The sequence below is a fragment of the Lichenostomus cassidix genome, unplaced genomic scaffold, assembly GCF_008360975.1.
Source record: "Lichenostomus cassidix isolate B80296 unplaced genomic scaffold, HeHo_3.0 HiC_scaffold_34, whole genome shotgun sequence".
NCBI classification, from domain to species: Eukaryota; Metazoa; Chordata; class Aves; order Passeriformes; family Meliphagidae; genus Lichenostomus; species Lichenostomus cassidix.
Genome location: NW_028147431.1, coordinates 1,307,555 through 1,331,845, shown reverse-complemented (window position 1 = coordinate 1,331,845; position 24,291 = coordinate 1,307,555). Strand labels below are relative to the sequence as shown.

At 32.8% G+C, this 24,291-nt stretch overlaps 1 protein-coding gene across 1 annotated transcript in view; it reads right to left on the bottom strand.

Annotated features, from left to right (window-relative positions):
- LOC146423102 (maltase-glucoamylase-like) overlaps positions 1 to 24,291 on the bottom strand; it is a 205,763-nt gene that overhangs the window by 174,398 nt on the left and 7,074 nt on the right. The window contains exons 4-6 of the mRNA XM_085045072.1: positions 9,278 to 9,403; positions 7,393 to 7,524; positions 2,063 to 2,182 (exon numbers count right to left, since the gene is read on the bottom strand). Of these exons, the coding sequence (XP_084901198.1) occupies positions 2,063 to 2,182; positions 7,393 to 7,524; positions 9,278 to 9,403 (378 nt within the window). The remainder of the gene's footprint in view (positions 1 to 2,062; positions 2,183 to 7,392; positions 7,525 to 9,277; positions 9,404 to 24,291) is intronic.

Genomic DNA, 24,291 nt, shown 5'->3' with positions numbered 1-24,291 from the left:
TCTAATTACCATCAGATGCCATTAATTAACTAATTACCTCCCCAATTAGAGTCGGGAGCTATTAATTACCACCAGGAGCCATTAATTAGCTAATTACCTCCCCAATTACCATCAAGGGTTATTAATTAATGATTTCCCTCTCTAATTACCATCAGGGCTATTCATCCCCTCTGTAATTAACAGCAGAGGACATTAATTAACTAATTACCTCCCCAGTTAGCATCAGGGCCTGGTAATTAGCGCCACTAATTAGCTCGTTACCTCACCAATTAGCGCCTGGGCCCATTAATTAACTAATTATCTCATTAATTACCATCCGCGCCTATTAATTCCCTCCCCAATTAACATCAGAGACCATTAATTAACTAATTACCTCCCCGGTTAGAGTCTGGGGGTGTTAATCGTTAATTAGGAGCCACTAATTAGCTAATTACCTCCCCAATTACCAGCAGGGATCACTAATTACCTCTCCCTCCCCAATTAACACCAGAGGCCATTAATTGGATAATTACTTCACTAATTAACACCGACTGATTAACGAATTCCCTCTCCAATTAACATCAGGGGTCGTTAATTAATTAATTCCCGCTCCAATTACCACCAGGGGCTATTAATTAGCAACAGGAGCCACTAATTAGCTAATTAGCTCCCCAATTACCATCAGGGGCTACTAATTACCTCTCCCTCTTCCTACTCCTGACGTCATTAATTAACATCAGACACCATTAATTAGCTAATTACCTCCCCAATCACCATCAGGGCCCATTAATGAATTAATTACCTCCCCAATTAACACCAGAGGTCATTAATTAGCTAATTACCTCGCCAATTAGCATCAGGGCAATTAACCCCTAACCCTAATCCGAACTCCAACCCTCTCCAATTAACACCAGACACCATTAATTAACTAATTACCTCCCCAATTACCATCAGGGCCCATTAATTAGCACCTGGAGCCATTAATTAGCTAATTACCTCCCCTATTACCATCAGGGCCCATTAATTAGCACCTGGAGCCATTAATTAGCTAATTACCTCCCCTATTACCATCAGGGCCCATTAATTAGCACCTGGAGCCATTAATTAGCTAATTTCCTCTCCGATTAAAATCTGGGCCTATTAATTAATTCATTCATTCATTCATTATTTCCCTCTCTAATCACCATCAGAGGTAATTAATTAATGATTTCCCTCTCTAATTACCATCAGAGGCCATTAATTAACTAATTACCTCCCCAATTAGAGTCGGGAGCTATTAATTACCACCAGGAGCCATTAATTAGCTAATTACCTCCCCAATTACCATCCAGGCCCATTAATTACCACCAGGAGCCATTAATTAGCTAATTACCTCCCCAATTACCATCAAGGGTTATTAATTAATGATTTCCCTCTCTAATTACCATCAGGGCTATTCATCCCCTCTGCAATTAACAGCAGAGGACATTAATTAACTAATTACCTCGCCAGTTAGCATCAGGGCCTGGTAATTAGCGCCACTAATTAGCTCATTACCTCACCAATTAGCACCTGGGCCCATTAATTAACTAATTATCTCATTAATGACCATCCGTGCCTATTAATTCCCTCCCCAATTAACATCAGAGACCATTAATTAGCTAATTACCTCCCCAGTCAGAGTCTGGGGGTGTTAATCATTAATTCGGAGTCACTAATTAGCTAATTACCTCCCCAATTACCAGCAGGGATCACTAATTACCTCTCCCTCCCCCTCCCCAATTAACACCAGAGGCCATTAATTGGATAATTACTTCACTAATTAGCGCCAATTGATTAACGAATTCCCTCTCCAATTAACATCAGGGCTCGTTAATTAATTAATTCCTGCTCCAATTACCACCAGGGGCTATTAATTAGCAACAGGAGCCACTAATTAGCTAATTACCTCCCCAATTACCATCAGGGGCTACTAATTACCTCTCCCTCTTCCTACTCCTGACGTCATTAATTAACATCAGACACCATTAATTAACTAATTACCTCCCCGCTTAGAGTCTGGAGGTGTCAATCATTAATTCGGAGCCACTAATTAGCTAATTACCTCGCCAATTAGCGGCGTGACGCCATCAGACTCATTAACCCAGGCTGCTCTCTGCTGCCCCCTCTGGTAGCTCCGGTAAGGTTTCCCGTCGGCCATTGGCTCCGTGCTGATCGCAGCGTCCTGGAAATGCCAAAAATTACCCAAAAATTGCCCAAAAATTGCCCAAAAATTCCCCAAAAATTCTCCAAAAAATTGCCCAAAAATTCCCCAAAAGTTCCCCAAAAATTCCCAAAAAAATTGCCCAAAAATTCCCCAAAAATTCCCAAAATTCGGGAAAAATCCCCAAATTCCGGGAGGTTCGGGAAAAGGGGAAAAGCTCCGTGCTGATCGCCGCGTCCTGGAACCCCCAAAATTTGGGAAAAATTGCCCAAAAATTGCCCAAAAATTGCCCAAAAATTCCCCAAAAATTCCCCAAAAATTGCCCAAAAATTCCCAAAAATTCCCCAAAAATTCCTCAAATTCCGGGAGATCTGGGAAAAGGGGAAAAGCTCCGTGCTGATCGCCGCGTCCTGGAATACCAAAAATTGCCCAAAAATTGCCCAAAAATTCCACCAAAATTCCCCAAAAATTGCCCAAAAATTGCCCAAAAATTGCCCAAAAATTGCCCAAAAAATTGCCCAAAAATTCCCCAAAAATTCCCCAAAAATCCAAAAAAATCCCCAAATTCTGGGAGATTGGGGAAAAGGGGAAAAGCTCCGCGCTGATCGCCGCGTCCTGAAAATGCCAAAATTTGGGAAAAATTGCCCAAAAATTGCCCAAAAATTCCCCAAAAATTTCCAAAAAATTCCCCAAAAATTCCCCAAAAATTCCCCAAATTCTGGGAGATTCGGGAAAAGGGGAAAAGCTCTGCGCTGATCGCCGCGTCCTGGAAATACCAAAATTTGGGAAAAATTCCCCAAAATTCCCCAAAAATTCCCCAAAAATTCCCCAAAATTCAAAAAAAATCCCCAAATTCCGGGAGATTCGGGAAAAGGGGAAAAGCTCCACGCTGATCGCCGCGTCCTGGAAATACCGAAATTTGGGAAAAATTGCCCAAAAATTGCCCAAAAATTCCCCAAAAATTGCCCAAAAATTCCACAAAAATTCCAGAAAAATTCCACAAAAATTCCCCAAAAATTCCCCAAAAATTCCCCAAAATTCCCCAAATTCCGGGAGATTCGGGAAAAGGGGAAAAGCTCCGCGCTGATCACTGCGTCCTGGAAATGCCAAAATTCGGGAAATATTCCAAAAAATTCCCCAAAAATTGCCCAAAAATTCCCAAAAAATTGCCCAAAAATTGCCCAAAAATTCCCCAAAAATTCCCCAAAAATTCCACAAAAATTCCCCAAAAATTCCCCAAAAATTCCCCAAAAATTGCCCAAAAATTCCCCAAAATTTCCCCAAAATTCCACAAAATTCCCCAAATTCCGGGAGATTCGGGAAAAGGGGAAAAGCTCCGCGCTGATCGCCACGTCCTGGAATACCGAAATTTGGGAAAAATTGCCCAAAAATTCCCAAAAAATTGCCCAAAAATTCCCCAAAAATTCCCAAAAAAATTGCCCAAAAATTCCCCAAAAATTCCCCAAAAATTCCCCAAATTCCGGGAGAGTCGGGAAATCTGGGAAAAGGGGAAAAGCTCGGTGCTGATCGCGGCGTCCTGGAAATACCAAAATTCCCAAAAATTGCCAAAAAATTCCCCAAAAATTGCCAAAAATTCCCAAAAAATTTCCCAAAAATTCCCCAAAAATTCCCCAAAAATTCCCCAAAAATTCCCCAAAAATTCCCCAAAAATTCCCCAAAATTTAAAAAAAATCCCCAAATTCTGGGAGATTGGGGAAAAGGGGAAAAGCTCGGTGCTGATTGCCGCGTCCTGGAAATGCCAAAAATTGCCCAAAAATTGCCCAAAATTGCCCAAAAATTGCCCAAAAATTGCCCAAAAATTGCCCAAAAATTCCCCAAAAATTCCCCAAAAATTCCCCAAAAATTCCCCCAAAATTCCCCAAAATTCTCCAAATTCCGGGAGATTTGGGAAAAGGGGAAAAGCTCAGTGCTGATTGCGGCGTCCTGGAAATGCCAAAATTGGGAAAAATTCCCCAAAATTCCCCAAAAATTCCCCAAAAATTCCCCAAAAATTCCCCAAAAATTCCCCAAAAATTCCCCAAAATTCCCCAAAATTGCCCAAAAATTCCCCAAAAATTCCCCAAAAATTCCTCAAATTCCGGAAAATTCGGGAAAAGGGGAAAAGCTCCGTGCTGATCGCCGCGTCCTGAAATCCCCAAAATTCCCAAAAAATTCGGGAAAAATTGCTCAAAAATTCCCCAAAAATTCCCCAAAATTCCAAAAAATTCCCCAGATTCCGGGAGATCTGGGAAAAGGGGAAAAGCTCCGTGCTGATCGCCGCGTCCTGAAAACCCCAAAATTCCCCAAAAATTCGGGAAAAATTGCTCAAAAATTCCCCAAGAATTCCCAAAAAATTCCCCAAAAATTCCCCAAAAATTCCCCAAAATTCCCCAAAAATTCCTCAAATTCTGGGAAATCTGGGAAAAGGGGAAAAGCTCAGTGCTGATTGCGGCGTCCTGGAAATACCGAAATTTGGGAAAAATTACCCAAAAATTGCCCAAAAATTGCCCAAAATTCCCCAAATTCCGAGAGATTCGGGAAATCTGGGAAAAGGGGAAAAGCTCTGTGCTGATCGCCGCGTCCTGAAAATGCCAAAATTCCCCAAAAATTCGGGAAAAATTGCCCAAAAATTCCCCAAAAATTGCCCAAAAATTGCCCAAAAATTCCCAAAAATTCCCCAAAAGTTCCCCAAAAATTCCCCAAAAAATCCGCAAATTCCGGGAGATTCGGGAAAAGGGGAAAAGCTCCGTGCTGATCGCCGCGTCCTGGAATACCGAAATTTGGGAAAAATTGCCCAAAAATTCCCAAAAAATTGCCCAAAAATTGCCCAAAAATTGCCCAAAAATTCCACAAAAATTCCCCAAAAATTCCCCAAAAATTGCCCAAAAAATTCCCCAAAAATTCCCCAAAAATTCCCCAAAATTCCCAAAATTCCCCAAAATTCTGGGAAATCTGGGAAAAGGGGAAAAGCTCTGTGCTGATCGCCGCGTCCTGAAAATGCCGAAATTTGGGAAAAATTACCCAAAAATTGCCCAAAAATTGCCCAAAAATTGCCCAAAAATTCCCAAAAAATTCCCCAAAAATTCCCCAAAAATTCCCCAAAAAATCCCCAAAAAATTGCCCTAAAATTCCCCAAAAATTCCCCAAATTCCGGGAGGTTCGGGAAAAGGGGAAAAGCTCCGTGCTGATCGCCGCGTCCTGGAAATGCCAAAAATTCCAAAAAAATTCCCAAAAAATTGCCCAAAAATTGCCCAAAAATTGCCCAAAAATTCCCCAAAAATTGCCCAAAAATTCCCCAAAATTCCCAAAATTCCCCAAATTCTGGGAGATTCGGGAAAAGGGGAAAAGCTCCGTGCTGATCGCCGCGTCCTGGAAATGCCAAAATTCCCCAAAATTGCCCAAAAATTCCCCAAAATTCCCCAAAAATTGCCCAAAAATTCCCCAAAAATTCCCCAAAAATTCCCCAAATTCGGGAAAAATCCCCCAAAATTTGGGAAAAATTCCCAAAAAATTCCCCAAAATTCGGGAAAAATTCCCAAAAATTCCCCAAAATCCCCCAAAATTCGGGGAAAATTCCCCAAAAATCCCCAAAATTCGGGAAAATTCCCCAAAATTCCCCAAAAATCCCCAAATTTCCCAAATTCCGGGAATTTTGGGAAAAGGAGATTCACTGACCAGGACGATGAGGAGTTTCTGCTTGGAGGAGTTGAGGAATTCCCGGAATTTCGGGAAAAATTCCCCAAAAATCGGGAAAAATTTCCCAAAATTCCCAAAAAATTCCCCTAAATTCCCCAAAATTTCCCCAAAATTTCGCAAAAATTCCCAAAAAATTCCCAAAAATTCCCCAAAATTCGGGAAAAATTCCCAAAAATTCCCCAAAATTCCCCAAAAATCCCCCAAAATTCCCCAAAATTCCCCAAAAATCCCCCAAAAATCCCCAAAATTCCCAAAAAATCCCCAAAATTCCCCAAAAATCCCAAAATTCCCAAAAAATTCGGGGAAAATTCCCCAAAAATCCCCAAAAATCCCAAAAAATTCCCCAAAAATTCCCAAAAATTCCCCAAAATTAAAAAAAAATTCTCCAAAATTCCCCAAAATTCCCAAAATTCCCCAAAAATTGCCAAAATTCGGGAAAAATTCCCCAAAATCCCCAAAAAATCCCCCAAATTCCCCAAAATTAGGAAAAATCCCCCAAAAATCCCCCAAAATTCCCCAAAAATCCCCCAAAAATCCCCCAAAAATCCCCCAAAAATCCCCAAAATTCCCCAAAAATTCCCCAAAATTCAGGAAAAATTCCCCAAAAATCCCCAAAAATTCAGGAAAAATTCCCCAAAATTCCCCAAAATTCGGGAAAAATCACCAAAAAATTCCCCAAAATTCCCCAAATTCCGGGAATTTTGGGAAAGGGGAATTCACTGACCAGGACGATGAGGAGTTTCTGCTCGGAGGAGTTGAGGAATTCCCGGAATTTCGGGAAAAATTCCCCAAAATTCAGGAAAAATTCCCCAAAATTCGGGAAAAATTCCCCAAAATTCCAAAAAAATTCCCCAAAAATCCCAAAAAATTCCCCAAAATTCGGGAAAATTTCCCCCAAAATCCCCCAAAATCCCCCAAAATTCGGGGAAAATTCCCCAAATTGCGGGAAATCTGGGAAAAGGGAATTCGCTGACCAGGACGATGAGGAGTTTCTGCTCGGAGGAGTTGAGGAATTCCCGGAATTTCGGGAAAAATCCCCCAAAATTCCCCAAAATTCCCCAAAAATTCCCAAAAAATCCCCCAAAAAATCCCCAAAATTCCCCAAAAATTCGGGAAAAATTCCCCAAAATTCAAAAAAATCCCCCAAAATTCTCCAAAAATCCCCAAGAATTCCCCAAAATTCGGGAAAAATTGCCCAAAATTCAAAAAAAATTCCCCAAAATCCCCCAAAATCCCCTCAAATTCCCCAAAATTCGGGAAAAATTCCCCAAAATTTGGGAAAAATCCCCAAAATTCGGGAAAAATTCCCCAAAATTTGAAAAAATTCCCCAAAAATTCCCCAAAAATTCCCCAAAAATTCCCCAAAATTTCCCAAAAATCCCCAGAATTTGGGAAAAATTACCCAAAATTCCCCAAAATTTAGGAAAAATTCCCCAAAATTTGGGAAAAATCCCCAAAATTCGGGAAAAATCCAAAAAAAATTCCCCAAAAATCCCCCAAATTCCAGGAATTTTGGGAAAAGGGAATTGACTGACCAGGACGATGAGGAGTTTCTGCTCGGCGGAGTTGAGGAATTCCCGGAATTTCGGGAGGTCGGCGAATCTCAGTTGGTCGAAAGTGAAATCTTTGCGATTCTCCCAGCAGTCGCGGGTGGCCAGGTGGATGTCCTGGAAAAAAATATGGAAAAAGTGGGATTTTGGGAAAATTTGGAATTGAAAATTCCTGGGGAAAAGTGGGAATTAATTTGGGTGGAAATTATAGGGAAAAAAGTGGGATTTTGGGAAAATTTGGAATTTTTTATTTAAGTTTTCGTGATTTGGGAAAATTTGGAATTTTTAATTTTGGTTTCCATGGAGATTGTGGTGGGAAATTCCCGGAAAAAATGGAATTTTGGGAAAATTTGGAATTTTTCATTTTGGTTTCCATGGTTTCCATGCTGGGAAATTCCAGGAGAAAAGTGGGAATTTGGGAAAATTTGGAATTTTTTTATTTTGGATTCCATGGAGTCCAAGGTGGTGTATTGGATGTTCTGGAAAAAATTCCCCAAAAAAATGGGATTTTGGGAAAATTTGGATTTTTTATTTCAGTTTCCATGGGAATTTGGGGAAAATTTGGGTGGAAATTCCTGGGAAAAAGTGGGAATTTGGGAAAATTTGGGGTTTTTTCATTTATTTATTTTCTATGTCCTAGAGGGGAAATTCCCAGAAAAAATTGAATTTTGGGAAAACTGAATATTTGGGAAAGTTTGGGGGGAAATTTCTGGGAAAAAAGTGGGAATTTTGGGAAAATTTGGGAGGAAAATCCTAGAAAAAAAATGGGAATTTTGGGAAAATTTGGAATTTTAAATTTTGGTTTCCGTGGAGGGAAATTCCTGGAAAAATGAGATTTTGGGAAAATTTGGAATTTTTAAAAATTTTGGTTCCCATGGAATTTGGGGAAACTTTGGAATTTTTAATTTTGGTTTCCATGGAGAGAAATTCCTGGAAAAATGGGATTTTGGGAAAATTTGGAATTTTTATTTTGGTTTCCATGGGAATTTTGGGAAAATTTGGTTGGAAATTCCTGGGAAAAAAGTGGGAATTTGGGAAAATTTGGCTCACATAGGGAATTATGTATAATAAATAGAATTATTTTCTATAATAATATAATATATAACAGTATAAAATTATATTATCACATTTAAAAATTGAATTAAAAATTAAATTTCAAAATATTTTCTATTGATTATTAATTAATTTCACTCACATGGGGAATGATGTACTATAAATATAATTATTTTATATAATAATATAATATACAACAATATAACAATATATTTTTGCATTAAAAAATTAAATTAAAAAATTAATTTTTACTATTTTACATTTATTTTTAATTAATTTCACTCACATAGAGAATTATGTATTATAAACATAATAATTTAATATAATATTAATATAATATAAATATTATAAAATTCTATTATCTCATTAAAACCAATTTAAAATTAAAAATTAATTTTTAAAACATTAAATATTTATTTTTAATTGAATTTCACTCACGTAGAGAATTATGCATTATAAATATAATAATTTAATATGATAATATAATATAACATTATATTATTGCATTAAAAACAATTTAAAATTCATAAAATTAATTTATTTAGTATTTTAAAACTGTTTTAAATTGTATTTTACTCACAGTATAAAATTCTATTATCTCATTAAAACTAATTTAAAAATAAAAATTAATTTAAAAATATTTTACATTTATTTTTAATTAATATTTCACTACATAAGGAATTCTGTATTATAAATATAATAATTTAATATAACAATAATATAATATAAAATAGTATAAAATCATATTTTTGCATTAAAACCAATTTAAAATTAAAAAATTAATTTTTAAAATATTTTTAATTAATATTTTACTCACATAAGGAATTCCAATATTTCTGTTTCTCTCCACAACTTCCTTCATCTCCTGCAAGGACTGAATTCCTTCTTTTCCCACCTGAAATCCCAACGACCAGTAGGAGGGCAGAGCTGGGAGTCCAATAAACTGGGAATTCAACCCAAAATTCGGGATAAATCCAATATTCGGAATTTCGCTCCTCAGAGACACGAAATTCGCGGAATTTATCCCAAATCTGGGACGAGTTAAACTGCCAATTCAACCCAAAATTCAGAATTCAAAAATTCAGAATTCAAAAGTTCAAAGATTGAAAAATTCGAAAATTCAAAAATTCAAAAATTCAAAAATTCAAAAATTCGAAAATTCAAAAATTCAAAAATTCAGAATTCAGAATTCAAAAATTCAGAATTCAGAATTCAAAAATTCAAAAATTCAAAAATTCGAAAATTCGAAAATTCAAAAATTCGAAAATTCAAAATTCAAAAATTCAGAATTCAAAAATTCAAAGATTGAAAAATTGAAAATTCAAAAATTCAAAAATTCGAAAATTCAAAAATTTGAAAATTCAAAAATTCAAAAATTCGAAAATTCGAAAATTCAAAAATTCGAAAATTCAAAAATTCAAAAATTCGAAAATTCAGAATTCAGAATTCAAAAATTCAAAGATTCAAAAATTCAAAAATTCGAAAATTCGAAAATTCAAAAATTCAAAAATTCAAAAATTCAGAATTCAGAATTCAAAAATTCAAAGATTGAAAAATTCGAAAATTCAAAAATTCAAAAATTCGAAAATTCAAAAATTCAAAAATTCAAAAATTCAAAAATTCGAAAATTCAAAAATTCGAAAATTCAAAAATTCGAAAATTCAAAAATTCAAAAATTCAAAAATTCAAAAATTCGAAAATTCGAAAATTCAAAATTCGAAAAATTCAAAAATTCAAAAATTGAAAATTCAGAATTCAGAATTCAAAATTCAAAGATTCAAAATTCAAAAATTCGAAAAATTCGAAAATTCAAAAATTCAAAAATTCAAAAATTCAGAATTCAGAATTCAAAAATTAAGATTGAAAAATTCAAAATTCAAATTCAAAAATTCAAAATTCAAAAATTCAAAAATTAAAATTCAGAATTCAAAATTCAAAATTCAAAAATTCGAATTTAAATTCAAAAATTTAAAAATTCGAAAATTCAAAAGTTCAAAATTTAAAATTCAAAATTCGAAAATTCGAAAATTCAAAATTTCAAAATTCAGAATTCAAAAATTCAAAGATTGAAAAATTCGAAAATTCAAAAATTCGAAAATTCGAAAATTCAAAAATTCAAAAATTCAAAAATTCAGAATTCAGAATTCAAAATTTCAAAATTCAAAATTCAACAATTCAGATTTCAACCCTCAGAGTCCTGAAATCCCCAAAATTCACCCCAAATCTGGGAGGAGTTAGAGGATAAATTGGGAACTCAAACCAAAAACTCTTCACATTCCCAAAATTCCCTGATTTCACCCCAAAATTCCCCAATTTCACCCCAAAAATTCTATGATTTCACCCCAAAATTCCCAGATTTCATCCCAAAAAACCCAGAAATAACCCCAACACCCCCAGAATTCTCCCCAAAATTCCTCAATTTCACCCCAAAATTTCACTGATTTCACCCAAAATCCCTGAATGTCACCCCAAAAATTCCCAGAATTAACCCCAAAATTCCCAAATTTCACCCCAAAATCCCTGGAATTCACCCCAAAATTCCCAAAATTCTCTGATTTCTCCCCAGAATTCCCCAATTTCACCCCAAATCCGAAATGCTGCATCCCAAAAATCCAGGAATTCAACCCAAAACCACCTGGAATTCCCAAAAATCCCAAAATCCCCCGAATTTTCTCCAAAATTTCCCAATTTCCTCCCAGAATTCTCTGACTTTCCCCCAAAATTCCCAAATTTGACCCCAAAATTCCCAGATTTCACCCCAAATCCAGAAGGTCACATCCCAAAAATCCAGGAATTCCACCCCAAACCACACAGAATTCCCAAAATCCCAAAATCCCCCGAATTTTCCTCAAAATTCCCAAATTCCACCCCAAAATTATCTGATTTCATCCCAAAATTCCCCAATTTCACCCCCAAATCCCCCCAAATTCACCCCAAAAATTCCCCAAATTCATCCCAAAAATTCCCAAAATTCATCCCAAAAATCCCCAATTCCACCCCAAACCACTTGGAATTCAAAAAATCCCCAAAATCCCAGGAATTAACCCCAAAATTCCTCAATTTCACCCCAAAAATTCCCAAATTTAATCCCAAAATTCCCCAATTGAATCCCAAAATATTCCCAGATTTCACCCCAAAAATTCCAAAATTTGACCCCAAAAATTCCCCAATTTGACCCCAAAATTTCACTGATTTTGCCCCAAAATTCCCAGAATTCACCCCAAAAATTCCACGAATTCACCCCAAAAACCCAGGAATTCCACCCAAACCCACCTGGTATTCCCAAAAATCCCAAAATTCCTGGAATTCACCCCAAAAATTCCCCAATTTCACCCCAAAAATTCCCCAATTTCACCCCAAAATTCCCCAATTTCACCCAAAATTTCACCGATTTAACAAAAAAAAAATCTCTGATTTCACCCCAAAAATCCAGGAATTCCACCCAAAACCACCTGGAATTCCTAAAAATCCCAAAATCTCCCAAATTTTCTCCAAAATTTCCAAATTTCACGCCAAAATTCCCAGATTTCACCCCAAAAATTCCCAAATTTCACCCCAAAATTCCAAAATTTAATCCCAAAATTCCCCAATTTCATCCCAAAATATTCCCACATTTCACCCCAAAATTTCCCAGATTTTGCCTCAAAATTCCCCAATTTGACCCCAAAATTCCCCAATTTCACCCCAAAAATTCCAAAATTTAATCCTAAAATTCCCCAATTTCATCCCAAAATATTCCCAGATTTCACCCCGAAAATTCCCCAATTTCACCCCAAAATCCCCAGAATTCACCTCAAAATTCCCCAATTTCATCCCAAAAATCCCCAATTCCACCCCAAACCCCCCAGAATTCCCAAAAATTCCCAAAATCCCCCAAATTCACCCCAAAATTCCCCAATTTTACCCCCAAAAAAACCAGGAATTTCCCCCAAAATCTCCCAATTTCACCCCAAAATTCCCTTATTTTGCCCCAAAAATTCCCCGATTTAATCCCAAAATTCCCAAATTTCACCCCAAAATTCCCAAAAATTCCCAAAATTCCCGTTTTTCCCCCCAAAATCCCACCTGGCAGTATTGCTGCACAACCTGCTCAGGAGTTTCTCCCAAAAAAACGTAAAAATCCAAAATTCCTCCAATTGTCCTGAAAGTGACTGCAGGAGCTGGGCTGAGGGAAACCTCTGAAAAATGGGAAAAATTGGGAAAAATCACCCAAAATTAGCCACATTTCTGAAATTTTGGGATTTGGGGATTTTTGGGGATTTTTTTGCGTAAAAAAATGTGGATTTTTGGGGTTTTTTTGGGCAAAAAATGTCATTTTTTGAGCAATTTGTGTCTATTTTTTAAACTAAAAATGTTGATTTTTTCAGGTAATTTTTGGCTAAAAATGGAGATTTTCAAAGTATATTATTTTGGGTTTTTTAGCTCAAAATGTTGATTTATTTTTGTCCTTCTTTAGCTCAAAATGCTGATTTTTCAGGCTTTTTTTTAAGCTAAAAATTCCAATTTTCAGGCTATTTTTTTGCTCCTTTTTTGGTTAAAAATGTTGATTTTGGGGTTTTTTTAAGCAAAAAATGTCATTTTTCAGGCAATTTTTGTCTCTTTTTTTAGCTAAAAATGTTGATTTTTTCAGCCAATTTTTGACCTTTTTTTAGCTAAAAATGTTGATTTTTCACCTTTTTTTAGCTAAAAAAATGTTGATTTTCAGCCTATTTTGGGGTTTTTTTAACTAAAAATGTTGATTTATTTTGGGGATTTTTGGTTAAAATGTTGATTTTTTTCAGGCTTTTTTTGTCTCTTTTTTTAGCTAAAAATGTTGATTTTCAGGCAATTTTTGGCTTTTTTTTAGCTCAAAATGCTGATTTTTTCAGGCAATTTTTGATTTTTTATTAGTTAAAAATGTTGATTTTTCAGGCAATTTTTGGCTTTTTTTAGCTAAAAATGTTGATTTATTTTTGGGTTTTTAAGCTAAAAATGGTGATTTTCAAACTATTTTCTTTGGGGTTTTTTTAGCTAAAAATGTTGATTTATTTTGGCTTTTTTAAGCTAAAAATGTTGATTTTTCACCTTTTTTTAGCTAAAAATATTGATTTTTCAGGCAATTTTGGGGGTTTTTTAGCTAAAAATGTTGATTTTCTGGCTTTTTTTGTCTCTTTTTTCAGCTAAAAATGTTGATTTTTTCAGGCAATTTTTAGCTAAAAATGGTGATTTTCAAACTATATTATTTTGGGGTTTTTTAGCTAAAAATGTTGATTTATTTTTGTCCTTTTTTAGCTCAAAATGTTGATTTTTCAGGCTTTTTTTAAGCTAAAAATTCCAATTTTTAAGGTATTTTTTGCTCTTTTTTTTGGTTAAAAATGTTGATTTTTGGGGTTTTTTTCTTTTTTTTTTTTAAGCCAAAAATTCTGATTTTCAGGCAATTTTTTTGGATTTTTTTTTAAGCTCAAAATGTTGATTTTGGTTGAATTCTCACTGAATGAAATGAATTCAATGAAATTGTGCAGAAAGTGACTGCAGGAGCTGGGCTGAGGGAAACCTCTGGAAAAATGGGAAAAATTGGGAAAAATCACCCAAAATTAGCCAAATTTCTGACATTTTGGGATTTGGGGATTTTTGGGGATTTTTGGGGATTTTTTTGGGTAAAAAAATGTTGATTTTTGGGGTTTTTTTAAGCGAAAAATGTCATTTTTCAGGCAATTTTTGGCTTTTTTTAGCTAAAAATGTTAATTTTTTCAGGTAATTTTTGGCTAAAAATGGTGATTTTCAAACTACAATATTTTGGGTGTTTTTAGCTCAAAATGTTGATTTATTTTGGGGATTTTTGAGCTCAAAATGCTGATTTTTCAGGTTTTTTTAAGCTAAAAATGCCAATTTTTAAGGTATTTTTTACTCTTTTTTTTTGGTTAAAAATGTTGATTTTTGGGGTTTTTTTCTTGGTTTTTTTTAAACCCAAAAATTCAGATTTTCAGGCAATTTTTTTGGATTTTTTTTTAAGCTCAAAATGTTGATTTTGGTTGAATTCTCACTGAATGAAATGAATTCAATGAAATTGTGCAGAAAGTGACTGCAGGAGCTGGGCTGAGGGAAACCTCTGGAAAAATGGGAAAAATTGGGAAAAATCACCCAAAATTAGCCAAATTTCCGAAATTTTGGGATTTTGGGGGTTTTTGGGGATTTTTGGGGATTTTTTTGGGGTAAAAAATGTTGATTTTTGGGGTTTTTTCGGCTAAAAATGCTGATTTTTCAGGGTTTTTTAAGCTAAAAATGCCAATTTTTAGGCTTTTTTTTTCCTCTTTTTTTTGGTTAAAATGTTGATTTTCAAGTTTTTTTTAGCAAAAAATGTTGATTTTTGGGGTTTTTTTAAGCGAAAAATGTCATTTTTCGGGCAATTTTTGGCAATTTTTTTAGCTAAAAATGTTGATTTTTCAGGCAATTTTGGGTGTTTTTAACTAAAAATGTTGATTTATTTTGGGGTTTTTTGGTTAAAATGTTGATTTTTCAGGTTATTTTTGTCTATTTTTTAAGCTAAAAATGTTGATTTTTCACCTTTTTTTAGCTAAAAAAATGTTGATTTTCAGGCAATTTTGGGTTTTTTACTAAAAATGTTGATTTATTTTGGGGTTTTTTTTGGCTAAGAATGGTGATTTTCAAACTATTTTCTGTTGGTTTTTTTAGCTAAAAATGTTGATTTATTTTTGTCCTTTTTTAGCTCAAAATGTTGATTTTTCAGGTTATTTTTTGGCATTTTTTTAGCTAAAAATGAGGATTTTCAGATAATTTTTGTCTCTTTTTTTAGCTAAAAATGTTGATTTATTTTTGGCTTTTTTCATTTAAAAATGTTGATTTTCAGGTAATTTTTGGCTTTTTTTTAAGCTAAAAATGTTAATTTTTTCAGGCAATTTTTGGCTAAAAATGGTGATTTTCAAACTATTTTCTTTTGGTTTTTTTAGCTAAAAATGTTGATTTATTTTGTGCTTTTTTAGCTCAAAATGTTGATTTTCAGGCTTTTTAAGCTAAAAATTTTTAAGGTATTTTTACTCTCTTTTGGTTAAAATGTTGATTTTGGGTTTTTTTCTTTGTTTTTTTAGCCAAAATTCTGATTTTCAGGCATTTTTGGATTTTTAGCTCAAAATGTTGATTTTGGTTGAATTCTCACTGAATGAAATGAATTCAATGAAATTGTGAAAGTGACTGCAGGAGCTGGGCTGAGGGAAACCTCTGGAAAAATGGGAAAAATTGGGGAAAATCACCCAAATTGTAAATTTCTGACAGGATTGGGGATTTTTGGGGATTTTGGGGATTTTTGGGTAAAATGTTGATTTTGGGGTTTTTTTAAGCGAAAAATGTCATTTTTCAGGCAATTTTTGGCTTTTTTAAGCTAAAAATGTTAATTTTTTCAGGTAATTTTTGGCTAAAAATGGTGATTTTCAAACTATTTTCTGTTGGTTTTTTTAACTAAAAATGTTGATTTATTTTTGGCTTTTTTTCATTTAAAATGTTGATTTTCAGGTAATTTTTGTCTCTTTTTTTAGCTAAAAATGTTGATTTTTCAGGTTTTTCTAAAGCTAAAAATGTTGATTTCTAGGCTTTTTTTTTGCTCTTTTTTTGGCTAAAAATGTTGATTTTTGGGGTTTTTTTAAAGCCAAAAATGTCATTTTTCAGGTTATTTTTGTCTCTTTTTTTAGCTAAAAATTCTGATTTTTAGGCTATTTTTTGCTCTTTTTTTGGTTAAAAATGTTGATTTTTTCAGGCAATTTTTGTCTATTTTTTTAGCTAAAAAAGTTGATTTTTCAGGCAATTTTTGGCTTTTTTTTAGCTAAAAATGTTGATTTATTTTGGGTTTTTTTAGCTAAAAATGTTGGTTTATTTTTGTCCTTTTTTAGCTCAAAATGCTGATTTTTCAGGGTTTTTTAAGCTAAAAATTCCAATTTTTAAGGTATTTTTTACTCTCTTTTTTTGGTTAAAAATGTTGATTTTTGGGGTTTTTTTCTTTTTTTTTTTTAAGCCAAAAATTCTGATTTTCAGGCAATTTTTTTGGATTTTTTTTTAGCTCAAAATGTTGATTTTGGTTGAATTCTCACTGAATGAAATGAATTCAATGAAATTGTGCAGAAAGTGACTGCAGGAGCTGGGCTGAGGGAAACCTCTGGAAAAATGGGAAAAATTGGGAAAAATCACCCAAAATTAGCCAAATTTCTGACATTTTGGGATTTGGGGATTTTTGGGGATTTTTTGGGGATTTTTTTGGGTAAAAATGTGGATTTTTGGGGTTTTTTTGGCTAAAAATGCTGATTTTTCAGGGATTTTTTAAGGTAAAAATTCCAATTTTTAGGCTTTTTTTTTCCTCTTTTTTTTGGTTAAAATGTTGATTTTCAAGGGTTTTTTTTAGCAAAAAATGTTGATTTTTGGGGTTTTTTTAAGCGAAAAATGTCATTTTTTGAGCAATTTTTGGCAATTTTTTTAGCTAAAAATGTTGATTTTTCAGGCAATTTTGGGTGTTTTTTTAAACTAAAAATGTTGATTTTGATAAACTAAAAATGTTAAAAATTTATTTGGGGATTTTTTAGCTAAAAATGGTGATTTTCAGGTTTTTTTGGCTTTTTTTTAGCTCAAAATGCTGATTTTTCAGGCAATTTTTAAGCTAAAAATGTTGATTTTTCACCTTTATTTTAGCTCAAAATGTTGATTTTTCAGGCAATTTTTGGGGATTTTTTTGGGTAAAAAATGTTGATTTTTGGGGTTTTTTTAAGCTAAAAATGTTGATTTTCAGGCAATTTTTGTCTCTTTTTTTAGCTAAAAATGTTGATTTTTTCAGCCAATTTTTGGCAATTTTTTAGCTAAAAATGTTGATTTTTCACCTTTTTTTTAGCTCAAAATATTGATTTTCAGGCAATTTTTGGGGAGTTTTTTTGGGTAAAAAATGTTGATTTTTGGGGTTTTTTTAAGCGAAAAATGTCATTTTTCAGGCAATTTTTGTCCTTTTTTTTAGCTAAAAATATTGATTTATTTTGGGGTTTTGTTTTGCTAAAAATGGTGATTTTCAGGTTATTTTGGCTTTTTTTGTTTAGCTCAAAATGTTGATTTTTTCAGGCAATTTTTGGGTTTTTTTTAAACTAAAAATGTTTATTTATTTTGGGGATTTTTGGTTAAAATGTTGATTTTTCAGGCAATTTTTGTCTCTTTTGGTAGATAAAAATGTTGATTTTTTCAGGCAATTTTTGAATTTTTTATTAGTTAAAAATGTTGATTTTTCAGGCAATTTTTGGCTTTTTTTTAGCTAAAAATGTTGATTTATTTTGGGGATTTTTTGCTAAAAATGTTGATTTTCAAACTATTTTCTTTTGGGTTTTTTAGCTCAAAATGCTGATTTTTCAGGTTTTTTTTTAAGCTAAAAATGTCAATTTTCAGCCTATTTTTTGTCTCTTTTTTTTGTTAAAAATGTTGATTTTTGGGTTTTTTTTCTTTTTTTTTTAAAGCCAAAAATTCTGATTTTCAGGCAATTTTTTTGGATTTTTTTTAAGCTCAAAATGTTGATTTTGGTTGAATTCTCACTGAATGAAATGAATTCAATGAAATTGTGCAGAAAGTGACTGCAGGAGCTGGGCTGAGGGAAACCTCTGGAAAAATGGGAAAAATTGGGAAAAATCACCCAAAATTAGCCAAATTTCTGACATTTTGGGATTTGGGGATTTTTGGGGATTTTTTGGGGATTTTTTTGGGTAAAAAAATGTTAATTTTTGGGGTTTTTTAAGCAAAAAATGTCATTTTTCAGGCAATTTTTGTCTATTTTTTCAGCTAAAAATGTTGATTTTTTCAGGCAATTTTTGGCTAAAAATGGAGATTTTCAAAGTATATTATTTTGGGTTTTTTAGCTCAAAATGTTGATTTATTTTTGTCCTTTTTTAGCTCAAAATGCTGATTTTTCAGGCTTTTTTTTAAGCTAAAAATTCCAATTTTCAGGCTATTTTTTTGCTCCTTTTTTGGTTAAAAATGTTGATTTTGGGGTTTTTTTAAGCAAAAAATGTCATTTTTCAGGCAATTTTTGTCTCTTTTTTTAGCTAAAAATGTTGATTTTTCAGGCAATTTTTGGCAATTTTTAAGCTAAAAATGTTGATTTTTCACCTTTTTTTAGCTAAAAAAATGTTGATTTTCAGCCTATTTTGGGTTTTTTTTTAACTAAAAATGTTGATTTATTTTGGGGTTTTTTTTAAGAATGGTGATTTTAAACTATTTTCTTTTGGGTTTTTTTTTAGCTAAAAATGTTGATTTATTTTTGTCCTTTTTTAGCTCAAAATGCTGATTTTTCAGGTTATTTTTTGGCTTTTTTTTAGCTAAAAATGTTGATTTTCAAATAATTTTTGTCGCCTTTTTAGCTAAAAATGTTTATATATTTTTGGCTTTTTTTAAATTTAAAAATGTTGATTTTTCAGGTAATTTTTTACTCTTTTTTTAGCTAAAAATTCTGATTTTTAGGCTATTTTTTTTCTCTTTTTTTGGTTAAAAATGTTGATTTTTCAGGCAATTTTTGTCTCTTTTTTTAGCTCAAAATGTTGATTTTTTCAGGCAATTTTTGGCAATTTTTAAGCTAAAAATGTTGATTTTTCACCTTTTTTTAGCTAAAAAAATGTTGATTTTCAGCTTATTTTGGTTTTTTTTTTTAACTAAAGATGTTAATTTATTTTGGGGATTTTAAATTAAAAATGTTGATTTTTGAGGCAATTTTTGGCTTTTTTTTTAACCTAAAAATGTTGATTTATTTTTGGCTTTTTTTAATTTAAAAATGTTGATTTTTCAGGCAATTTTTTGTCCTGTTTTTAGCTAAAAATTCCGATTTTTAGGCTATTTTTTGCTCTTTTTTTGATTAAAAATGTTGATTTTTCAGGCAATTTTTGGCAATTTTTAAGCTAAAAATGTTGATTTTTCACCTTTTTTTTAGCTCAAAATGTTGATTTTCAGGCAATTTTTGGGTTTTTTTAAAAACTAAAAATGTTGATTTATTTTGGGGTTTTTTAGCTAAAAATGTTGATTTTCAGGCAATTTTTGTCTATTTTTTAAGTTAAAAATGCTGATTTTTTCAGGCAATTTTTGGCTAAAAATGGTGATTTTCAAACGATATTATTTTGGGGTTTTTTAGCTCAAAATGTTGATTTATTTTTGTCCTTTTTTAGCTCAAAATGCTGATTTTTCAGGTTATTTTTTGGCTTTTTTTTAGTTAAAAATGTTGATTTTCAGGCAATTTTTGGCTCTTTTTTTAGCTCAAAATGTTGATTTTTCAGGTTTTTCTAAAGCTAAAAATGTTGATTTTTTCAGGCAATTTTTGGCAATTTTTAAGCTAAAAATGTTGATTTTTCACCATTTTTTAGCTAAAAAAATGTTGATTTTCAGCCTATTTGGGTTTTTTTTTTTAACTAAAAATGTTGATTTATTTTGGGGTTTTTTTTGGCTAAGAATGGTGATTTTTAAACTATTTTCTTTTGGGTTTTTTTTTAGCTAAAAATGTTGATTTATTTTTGTCCTTTTTTAGCTCAAAATGCTGATTTTTCAGGTTATTTTTTGGCTTTTTTTTAGCTAAAATTGTTGATTTTCAAATAATTTTTGTCGCCTTTTTAGCTAAAAATGTTTATATATTTTTGGCTTTTTTTAAATTTAAAAATGTTGATTTTTCAGGTAATTTTTTACTCTTTTTTTAGCTAAAAATTCTGATTTTTAGGCTATTTTTTTTCTCTTTTTTTGGTTAAAAATGTTGATTTTTCAGGCAATTTTTGTCTCTTTTTTTAGCTCAAAATGTTGATTTTTTCAGGCAATTTTTGGCAATTTTTAAGCTAAAAATGTTGATTTTTCACCTTTTTTTAGCTCAAAATATTGATTTTCAGGCAATTTTTGGGTGTTTTTTTAACTAAAAATGTTGATTTATTTTGGGCTTTTTTGTTAAAATGTTGATTTTTCAGGCTATTTTTGTCTCTTTCTTTTGAGTTAAAAATGTTGATTTTTCAGTTTTTAAAGCTAAAAATGTTGATTTTCAGGCAATTTTTGTCTCTTTTTTAGCTCAAAATGTTGATTTATTTTTGGCTTTTTTTCAGTTAAAAATGTTGATTTTCAGGCAATTTTTTGGCTTTTTTTTAGCTAAAAATTCTGATTTTTAGGCTATTTTTTGCTCTTTTTTTTGGTTAAAAATGTTGATTTTCAGGCAATTTTTGTCTCTTTTTTTGGCTAAAAATGTTGATTTTTTCAGGCAATTTTTGGTGCTTTTTTAGCTAAAAATGTTGATTTATTTTGGGGATTTTTTGCTAAAAATGTTGATTTTCAAACTATTTTCTTTTGGTTTTTTTTAGCTAAAAATGTTGATTTATTTTTGTCCTTTTTTAGCTCAAAATGTTGATTTTTCAGGTTATTTTTTGGCTTTTTTTTAGCTAAAAATGTGGATTTTCAGATAATTTTTGTCTCTTTTTTTAGCTAAAAATGTTGATTTATTTTTGGCTTTTTTTCAGTTAAAAATGTTGATTTTCAGGCTATTTTTTGGCTCTTTTTTAGCTAAAAATTCTGATTTTTATGCTACTTTTTGCTCTTTTTCTGGTTAAAAATGTTGATTTTTCTGGCAATTTTTGAGTTTTTTTAAACAAAAAATGTTTATTTATTTTGGGAGATTTTAAATTAAAAATGTTGATTTTTCAGGTTTTTTTAAAGCTAAAAATGTGGATTTTCAGGCAATTTTTGGCCTTTTTTTAGCTAAAAATGTTGATTTTTCTGGTTTTATTAAGCTAAAAATGTTAATTTTCAGGCTATTTTTTGCTCTTTTTTTGGTTAAAAATGTTGATTTTTGGGGTTTTTTTCTTTTTTTTTCAGCCAAAAATGTTGATTTTCAGGATTTTTCCGAATTTCCCTGATTTTCCTCACCCATGGCGTTGCTGTTCAGCAGGAAAACTCCGAAGGAATTTCCGGAATTTCCTTCCAAAACCAGGAAAAAAGGATGAACTCCGGAGAGATTCTCGTTTTTCTGGGGAAAAAATGGGAAAAATTTCATTTCCTAAAAATCTCCAAAAATCCCAAATCCACCAAATCCCAAAATTTCCCCAAAAACCCAACAGGAATTTCACCCAAAAATCCCAAAAATTCCCATTTTTCCTCCCAAAATTCCCATTTTCCCCCAGATTTGACACCCAAAAATCCCAAAAAATCCCAAAAATCCCATTTTCCCCCAAAACTCAACATCCAAAAATTCCAAAATTCCCATTTTTCCGCCCAAAATTCAACACCCAAAAATCCCAAAAATCCCAAAAATCCCAAAATTCCCATTTTCCCCCCGAGATTCGACACCCAAAAATTCCAAAAATTCCCAAAAAACCCCAAAATAATTCCCCCAAAATCCCATATTTTTGTCACGTTCAACCAAAACCCCAAATCCCAAAATTTCCCAAATTTCAGATCTCAAATTTTCCCAAATTCTCCCAAATTTCAGATCCTAAAGTTTCCCAAATTTTCCCAAAATCCCCAAATTCTGGATCCCAAATTTTCCCAAATTTCAGATCCCAAATTTTCCCAAATTCCTCAAAATTTCCCAAATTTCAGATCCAAGATTTTCCCAGATTTTCCCAAATTTTGGATCCCAAATTTTCCCAAATCCCCAATTTTTCCCAATTTTTCCCAAATTTCCCCAAATTTTCCCAAATTTCCCCAAATTTCCCCAAATTTCCCCAAAATCCCTGAATTTTCCCAAATTTTGGATCCCAAACTCCCCAGATTTTCCTAAAACCCCCAAATTCCCCCAAATTTCACATCCCAGATTTTCCCAAATTCCCCAAATTCCCCAAATTTTCCCAAATTCCCTGAATTTTCCCAAATTTCAGATCCCAATTTTCCCAAATTTTCCCAAATTTTTCCCAACTTTTGGATCCCAAATTTCCCAATTTTTCCCAAATTTTTACCAAATTTTTCCCAAATTTCGGATCCCAAATTTCCCCAAATTTCCCCAAATTTCCCCAAAATCCCAGATTTTCCCAATTTTCAGATCCCAAAATCCCCAAATCCCAAATTTTCCCTAATTCCCCAAATTTCCCCAAAACCTCCAAATTTCCCCAAATTTCCCCAAAACTTCCAAATTTTCCCAGATTTTCCCAAAACCCCCAAATTTTCCCAATTTTTTCCAAATTTTCCAAAAATCCTCAAATTTTCCTAAATTTTGGATCTCAGATTTCCCCAAATTTCAGGTCCCAAAATCCCCAAATTCCGAATCCCAGATTTTCCCCAAATTCCCCAAAATTTCCCCAAATTTTCCCAAAAGCCCCAAATTTTCCCAATTTTTCCCAAATTTTCTCAAAATCCCCGAATTTTCCCAAATTTCCCCAAATTCCCCAATTTTTCCCAAAACTCCCAAATGTCCCAAATTTCCCCAAATTTTCCCAAAACCCCCTAATTTTCCCAAATTTTGGATCCCAAATTTTCCCAAATTTTCAAAAAAACCCAAATATTCCGCCCAATTTCACAAATTTTCCCAAATCCCAAATTTTCCCAAATTTTCCCAAATCCCCAAATTTTAAGAGATTCCTCAATTTTTCCCAAACTCCCCAAATTTTCCCAAATTTCAGATCCCAAAATACCCAAATTTTCCCAAATGTTGCAAAAATCTCCAAATTTCCCCAAACTCCCCAAATTCCCCAATTTTCCCAAATTTCAGATCTCAAATTTCCCCAAATTTTCCCCAAATTTTCCCAAAACCCCCAAATTTCCCCAAATTCCCCCAATTTTTCCAAATTTTTCCCAAATTTCAAATCCCAAATTTTCCCAACCCCCAAAAATTTCCCAAAATCCCCAAATTTCAGATCCCAAATTTCCCCAAATTTTCCCAAAATCCACAAATTCCCCAAATTCCCCCCAAATCCCCTAAATTCCCCAAATTTTCCCAAAATCCCTAAATTTTGGATCCAAATTTTTCCCAAATGCCCCAAATTTTCCCAAATTTTGGATCCCAAATTTCGCAATTTTCCCCAAATTTTTCCCAAATTTTGGATCCCAAATTTCCCCAAATTTTCCCAAAATCCCCAAATTCTCCCCAAATTTTCCCAAATTTTGGATCCCAATTTTCCCAAATTTTCCCGAATTTTCTCAAATTTCCCCAAATTCCAGATCCCAAATCCCCCAAATTTTCCCCAAATTTTCCCCAAATTTTCCCCAAATTTTGGATCCCAATTTTTCCAAAATCCCCAAATTTTCCCAAAAAACCCCCAATATTCCACCCAATTTCACAAAACCCCAAAACCCCCAAATTCCCCAAATTTCAGATCTCAAATTTTCCCAAATTTCTTTCGGATCCCAAATTTCCCCAAATTTTCCCAAAATCCCCAAATTTTCCCAAATTTCAGATCCCAGATTTTCCCAAATTTCCCAATTTTTCCCAGTTTTTCCGAAATTTCCCAAAATTTCCCCAAATCCCCAAAATTTCCCAAAACCCCCAAATTTTGGATCCAAATTATCCCAAATTTTCCAAAAATCCACCTCCCCAAATCCCCCAAATTTCTCCCAAAACCCCCACCCCAAATTTTCCCAAAATCCCCTAAATTTTGGATCCAAATTTTCCCAAAATCCCCAAATTTTGATCCAAATTCTTCCCAAATCCCCCAAATTTTCCCAAATTTTGGATCCCAATTTTTCCCCAAATGTCCCAAATTTCCCCAAATTCTCCCAGATTTCCCCAATTTCAGATCCCAAATTTCCCCAAATTTTCCCCAAATTTCCCCAAATTTTCCCAAATTTCTGATCCCAGATTTTCCCAAATTTTCCCAAATTTCCCCGAATATTGGATCCCAAATTTCCTCCAAATCTCCGATTTCCCCCAAATTT